Here is a 7544-nt window from a genome sequence, read left to right on the forward strand (position 1 = left end):
GCATTTCTGTTGTGTGATCTTTGATGTTCACTCATTTAGCACACGCATCATTTGGATTAAAACTAAATCGTAAAAATAAGATAATTTATATGGGCATTCACTATAAACATCATTTATTTTCAACCTTAGGCATACACGACTTTCTGGCGATAGTGAATCTAGCAGCCTGTGTGAAATGCGCTAGGCTGTACTAGCCTACTGTCCTCTCATTCTGCACCGGTACAAATACATGCACGCGTTGCACGTGTTTTGCTTGCTTGAGTGTTTCTGCATTATATGAGTTTTTGGTTGATTGTAATCGATTACATACCTTTCTATCAAAGTCATCTAACATTATCAAGCTGAAATTGTTCTGACATAGTTTAACTCTGAGTTCTTGTTATATTTTATTACCATTTTCTAAACTATAGCGAATAAACTGTGATAATGTGAGAAATGTTGAAGGTGTCTGAATACATTTTGGTTTGACTGTATCTATTTGATAAATGAAGTTAACCAACTAACATTATACATACTCTTTTGGTTTCGGTACCCAATATTTAAAAAATGTACAAATGCAATAAAATATTGGTATCGGTACTCGGTATCGGCAAGTACCAAAAATAAAAGTATCAGTATCAGGCGAGTACTGGAAAAAGTGGTATCGGTGCATTCCTAACTGTTTGGTTACCCACATTCTTCAAAATATCTTCTTTTGTGTTCAACACAAGAAAGAAATTGATACAGGTTTGGGACAACATGTGAGTGAGTAAATAATGACAGAAAATAAATTTTAGGGTGAACTATCCCTTTAATGACAGTTGGCAGCATGTTTAGTACTATCTCTTCAAGACCTGCACGCATCTAATATACAGGCACGTATCAGTTTTTCTCCCAACTGTTTACTTTCATTTTAGACTTAACCAACTGAGTCTATATCTAAACCTTGTGTGTTTTGACCATATTAGCACAAGAGATAACCTAGTTCAGTAATCAGGCGCTGTTTGACAGGTTTTTTAGTTCATGCGCTTCGGGTGTAGGCTCAGAAAAAGCACAAGTCAGAACAGTACGTGAATAAAACATTTAACCAGCAAGGTTTTAAAGCACATGCAAATAATGTACTTTTGTGTAACTCTACCACCTGAGTTAACACTGATGTGAATGTATGTGGCGTTGTACAGTATATTGAGACAGAGGCACCAGAACTGCAGCTGATAGAATGTGCGCTGTAGCACGATACTACGATATTTCTTCAAAAGCAGATCATGGAGACATTTTTATCTTCCACTATCCAAAATCGTCATATAGCACACCCCTATGATCACTTATTCTTTAAAGGGGTAGTTGATTGCGATTTCACTTTTTTAACGTTAGTTAGTGTGTACTGTTGCTGTTTGAGCATAAACAATATCTGCAAAGTTACGAAGCTGAAAGTTCAATGTAAACGGAGATATCGTCTTTTAAAATTCTGGCAGTTTAATGCCTACAAAAACGCCTGGTAGGGACTACAAGTTGCTTCCCGGGTTCGTGACGTTACAAACCCAGATAAACCCCACCCCCGGGAAAAGGCAGCAAAGGGGGCGAGGCCATGCTGCGCTGCTTTAGAGAAGAGAAAACTATAGGTGCACGTACAAATCAATTCATATATGAATCGCGATTCTGTCTTCTAACGATTCTAATGGATTCACAAGTTTCAAAATCAATTTTCTAAAGCAGCGATTTTTCTTAATACTGATAATTTTCTTAATATTGTTCCTCGCGTCCCCCTGCTCTGCAGTCTGCACACGCTCTGCATCTCTCTCTCTCTCTCTCTCTCTCTCTCTCTCTCCTGTTCCTTCCTGTTACAATTATACACTTATTTTCACAGTTGTGATTCAGAGCATCAGTAGATGTTAGTGAAGCATCAGGACTGAAGCTCTGGATCAGCTGAGGGAGGGGCTTGCTCTTCTCTCTCTCTCTCTCTCCCTCTCTCGCTCTCTCTCTCTCTCTCTCTCTCTCTCTCTCTCTTATTTAACTCAGCTCCAATAATGAACTGTTCCAATTATACACTTATTTTCACATAGCTATGAAAAGCGATATACATGGACGCGCGTGCAGTTGCCGTACTTTATTAAAGCTTTAATCAGGATAAAACCGTATATTAAAAGTTGCATTTACAAATAACAGCATATCTAACAGTATGAGACAACAACAAACAAAAAACAGGCCTACCATTAAAAGCAATGCTTGAACAGGTTCTGCACAATCCTCTTCAATAATATCCTCTGCTTCCCAATCGGGCTCAAACTGATAAGCAATATTAACGAGCCATTGTTTACAATACAACTGGAGCACATGCCGCTGAGGTGAGGGGCGGGACGATTAGACACGCACTAGAGGCGGTTTAGCCAATCACAACACACTGGGCTAGCTAACCTAAGCATTAACACATGTTAGACTGCACCCCATAAACACAATGAAGCCTAGAAAAAACCAGTGAACCACCCCTTTAATGTATTTTATTAAGTGCAGGTCAGAATAAGTTTCATTTTTACACATATCTGTTACACTGAATGACAAAATAACATTCTCACCCATATTTTGACCTTTCACAAAAATGTATTTGAAACATTAAACACTTTACTTGCATTTAAGATGTTTTACTTTTCTTTTTTTTTTTTTTTTTGGTCAATTGTAAATTTAATTTGATGTGAACACTAAAATTGGACGTATCATCTTTGACCCTTATACTAAATGTGTTTAGGCTCCAGTTTTTCATAACATAATAGAAACTATATATTCACTGCTTCGTCCTACTTTATAGAAAAATGGTTAATTAACTCAGTCTGAGTAACTCAGTCAGTTAATAACTCAGTTAATAACTTAATAACTCAGTCAGTCAGAAAATGTAGCTACATTTTACTCTGTAAAAATTAGTTTGTTACCATTTTTAACAATGTTACTGTTTTTAATGAAAATAAATTTATATCTGGAATGGATTCTACTGTCAACTCAAGCTCCTGTCAAATGTGCAATTCCAAGTAGGGTTGGTTATCGAAAACCGGTTCCATTTTAGAACCGGTTCCAAATTTCCAAGAACCGGGTATTCGATAAGACGCATGCATTTCGATTCTGCTTAACGATTCCTGCGTTGGCATTTTAATGTGATTAAAAACAATTTAAGTGCAGGAATGGAAAGAACTTGCGCCCTGTTTGCGTGCAGCGCACATGAAGTGCAAGCGCGAGCACAGAGGTCGCAGTACGGGTTCCCGGTTTGTGTCCGTTCTTGAACCGTTCCATGCATTTCCACTGTAGAAAAGGTTGTTCCGAGCCGAAACTGACTTCTTTCATATTTGTCGACCAGTATGCAGAAACTACATCAGTGTATCATCATAAACACAGCCGTTTTTGTTTATGTGAACGTAAACAGATGAGAAAGAAAACACACATGTACAGTATTTTTAGATCTGCGTGCGTTCGGTGTTAAAGAGACAGCAGCCTAATAAACGCGCTGCCTGTCATTAATGTTAATCAAAGAACAAAAGAAAATCATTCACTGATCTTGACTGAATTTATTTAATAACTTTAATTGATTAATCTATATTTTATTTATGAAAAGAAAACTATGCAGTGTTTTTAAACTTTTTTTAATTACAGTTTCTGTACCTGAAATTTTGTTCAGTTGTATTTATTTATGATATTGCTAATTGATTTGTTTGTTCCTATCTTTATTACTGACTGTTTACTTCTCTGTAACACTTTAATATTTGAAATTTATATTAATCTAGTAGTTTTTGCTGTGGTATTTTTTTTTTAAAGCATAGGCAAAATTCCTCTTGCAGTGTTCTGTAGGCTGCTGATTTTTGCTCGTGTTATTCAGCTGCAACAGAATGCTTTGTAAAAAGACAGAACAAATGTTTGACATCTAAATTTTGACTTCATTTTTTTTATATTGGATTTTTTATCTTATTGGAATCGAAACTAGGAATCGATAAGAATCGGAATCGATAAAATTCAAACGATACCCAACCCTAATTCCAAGAGACAAAACATGTAATATTATCAATTATTAATGTTATTTTTATTATTAATAGATATTACTTTTTCGGTATTACCAAATAAGGTACTAGAGGTCTGTAGATCTTGGCACAAGTGCCACTGCTCTCAAGTGTTAGTCTGGAGCCCTGTATAGGTCTGTCCTGTGTTTCAGGATCATTACGTACAGAGCCGAGGTTAGGCTTCTGTGTGACTGCTAATAAGTTTTTCTTCAAGCCATTTGTTGTCCATAGTAAAGAGTGTTGTTTGAGGATAAGGTTTTCTTGCTCTCGTTTTCCTTATTCATACATACTTCATAAATGCACACAATCAAGTCTGCTTTTGTTCGCAGCCGCACATTATTTATTCAGCAAACAAACTGTCGCTCGCTCACTGTAATCATATTTTAAGAGTCACCTCAGCATACAGCCTGACCTCTTTCTCTAAAAGCTTGTTATTTACAAAAGGCAAACGCAGGTCTCAAAAGACGCTCGGCGCAGCTCGGGGAGGGTGAGAATGCTGTAACTCAAGACGTTTCTCATACACTGCTCTGTAACAACTGGACCAGACTGAGCTTTGATTCATGTTTCCACCCGCACACTTGCATCAATAACTGACGGCTTGAGTTCACAAGGGAGTGAATAGTTTGAACCAGGAAGGGTCGTACAGGGTGACGATCTTTGTGTCTGTTGTACGACATATCTGGCCTGACACCTTTCGTTGTGCTGTTTTGTTGTGGCATACAATAATTGGAAACCTCCTTTGTCTTTTCAGGGTGTACTCCCTTGTCGACTCCAGCCAGGTGTCAACCTTCCTCATCTCCATCCTCCTCATCGTCTATGGCAGCTTCAGGTAAGCTCTCATCTCTTCCACTGCAGACCTGGAACCAGTGTTGTTGTGTCAAAATCTTGTATTTGTAGATCATGTGAGTGTTTTACATGTACAAACATAATCATGTGGTATTCTGTTATTGTTCTGAGCATTGTTGAATTGAATGTCATAAAATGTGTCGCTAAATATCTCGAGTTATTTAGCTGGCTGGTGTATTAGCTTGTGTTGAAATGTTAAGAATGGCTTATAATTATAAACTAATCAGTAACGTTTAGTTTCCAAATTTATCTAGTCAAGCTACTATTACTGTCAACTGTGCATTTCTATGAGATAAAAAAGGTAATAATATTAGTATTGCAGCCTGCACTGCAAACTGTGCTGAAGATATGCATCATCAAAGTCAGCCAACACAAACCTGTTTCATGATTTGAAAAATATGACTCATTAGAACATGATACAAACTAGGAAGTTAATATTTCTGTTAAGATATTTATTTTGTTCAGGAAAAATGACTGGAAAAGTGTAAAGAATTCAAAAAATGTGAAGTGTTTGTCATGTTCTGACCATAAAGAGCAGTTTAAAACCACGATTGATGGTATGATTTCAACAGTTTTCACTTAGGAGCAAAAATCTGCCTTTAAACATTTGAAATTTATCATGATATTTATCGGTATCGACTAGGGATATAAATTTTCGATAATTTCCATGATCGATCGTCGTTTAAATTAACAATCAATTAATCGATTAATCGTTAACCTTAATGCTGCAAAATGTGTCTATGCAGCCCAGCATGACAGGATGTGCAAAAGTTACTCAAAAAAAAAAACCTGCTTTCTCACCCGATTTAAAGGGGATTTAGTCTGAATAAAATGCTAGTAGCAGGATTGTAAAATGAATAGATGTGATTATGATCATTTGATAAAATGAAGAGAGCTCGTTTGAGATCATTTTACTTTAGTGACTGTTTCCTATCCCGTCACGGAGACCGCTGAATGCCTCTTTAAATGGTTTCGTGGTGCTCGTTGTTGTATTTTAAAACACAATTGCAATGTTTTCAACTGACATTATGGCATTAAAAATAAAATGATCCCAAACGTAACTGTGGCGCGTGTGGCTGTGCTGCGCAGTCAGTGAACCGCTTCCATCGGCGCTGCTGCAGCAAAACGCACTGTTGCTCACATGAAACATTTTTATGTTAGTATTATGACCAGTACTTAATTTGATCCTGCTGGATCCTGTTCCGGAAAATGTCAGATTTAGAATTTTTTTCGTTCTTGAACTTTTTTATTTTTTTTATTTTTTACATTTTTCATTCATTTTTTCTTCTGGTACGTAAAAATAAAATTAAAAATTAAATATATCATTTTATGTGATGTAGCTAATGAAAATATTGTCATGATGGTATAAAAAAAAAATAGGTACTGGCTTGGGTCAGCAAAAAAAGCATCTTTACCCTGGGTCTTGTACAAATATCTATTGAATGAATCAGTGGGCATTGTAGTTTTTCCAGCTGATATAGGTCTATATTAATTTGTTGTGACAGAAAATTAATCTTTGAGGTGCAGAAGTGTAATTTGCAGCGTCATACATTTGATGCATTTTGTATTTGATTGTTTAGCTAATGAAACATTTGCCTTTCCAAATTTGAAGTGGACAAAATCTAATACTCATGGAGTTTGAAAGTTAGATGTGGCTAAAACAGTACAACATATTAAAAAGACTGTCCACCACAATCTTTCATTCGCTTTAAATTATATATGCTTTCTGTGACTTGTCAAAATCAATAATATCAAGCGTAAAACTCCTGCATGCTAGTTCTGCTGGCTGTTGGTTCACTGATGGGGGAGAGAAATCGAGGTTTGTGGGTAAACCGTGTCTGTCCACACAGGTCATTAAACATGGACTGTGAGAACCAGGAGAAGGACAAGGATGGAAACCCCACCGCCACTGGCTCCTTCAACAATGCCAACTCTAACAACAGTGAGTCCTCAACTAAGCGATTAAAAACAACTAGAATCACTACTTCTTCATTAATCACACTAGAAACAGATGGTGATGTGCATTCTAGGTAGGTTAGCATGCTCTTCTGAACAGAAGCTGAATCATCTCATGCATTTGTACAGGTATTCAGACCATAGATTCCACACAGGCGCTGTTCTTGCCCATCGGAGCCTCAGTGTCTCTGCTCGTCATGTTTTTCTTCTTCGACTCTGTTCAGGTGGTGTTCACCATATGCACTGCAGGTATGTGCCGCACGCAAACACACCAGTGACCTTCCACCGCTCCTTTCTCACACACTGACCTAGTTCATACGCACTGTTATATGCTTGAGTAATATTTACGTAATTCTTTGTTTGTTTTGTTCTGTTTTCACAGTTCTAGCGACCATTGCGTTTGCATTTCTCCTGCTGCCGATGTGCCAGTATCTGACCAGGCCCTGCTCCCCACAGAACAAGTATGAAATGTTTACAAACTCGTCAGGGTGGTTTGTGGTTAACTGCAGATACCTCAGTTCATATGTCAACAAACAGTGTCTTGCATGAATTCTTACATGACATTCACTTAGGAAACGTTAATTGTGTCCCTCAGTGTATATGAAGTCTAATGATAAATAGCTGATGCCAACATTTTATTATTAAATTGAATAAAAAAAGTTCATTTACATTTTTGAATTACATTTAAAATAATAAATTAATAATTAAAAATTTTTTTTTTATAAT

General features: G+C 36.8%; 1 protein-coding gene and 1 long non-coding RNA gene across 2 annotated transcripts in view; one reads left to right on the forward strand and one right to left on the reverse strand.

The window, feature by feature from the left end:
- sppl3 (signal peptide peptidase 3) overlaps positions 1-7544 on the forward strand; it is a 45690-nt gene that overhangs the window by 20855 nt on the left and 17291 nt on the right. The window contains exons 2-5 of the mRNA XM_016483505.1: positions 4768-4845; positions 6713-6804; positions 6948-7067; positions 7201-7279. Of these exons, the coding sequence (XP_016338991.1) occupies positions 4768-4845; positions 6713-6804; positions 6948-7067; positions 7201-7279 (369 nt within the window). The remainder of the gene's footprint in view (positions 1-4767; positions 4846-6712; positions 6805-6947; positions 7068-7200; positions 7280-7544) is intronic.
- The window catches only part of LOC107686469 (uncharacterized), a 21497-nt gene that overhangs the window by 5998 nt on the left and 7955 nt on the right, over positions 1-7544 (reverse strand). The gene's annotated exons all lie outside the window — the stretch shown is intronic.

This window comes from Sinocyclocheilus anshuiensis, unplaced genomic scaffold (assembly GCF_001515605.1).
Source record: "Sinocyclocheilus anshuiensis isolate Anshui unplaced genomic scaffold, SAMN03320099.WGS_v1.1 scaffold838, whole genome shotgun sequence".
NCBI classification, from domain to species: Eukaryota; Metazoa; Chordata; class Actinopteri; order Cypriniformes; family Cyprinidae; genus Sinocyclocheilus; species Sinocyclocheilus anshuiensis.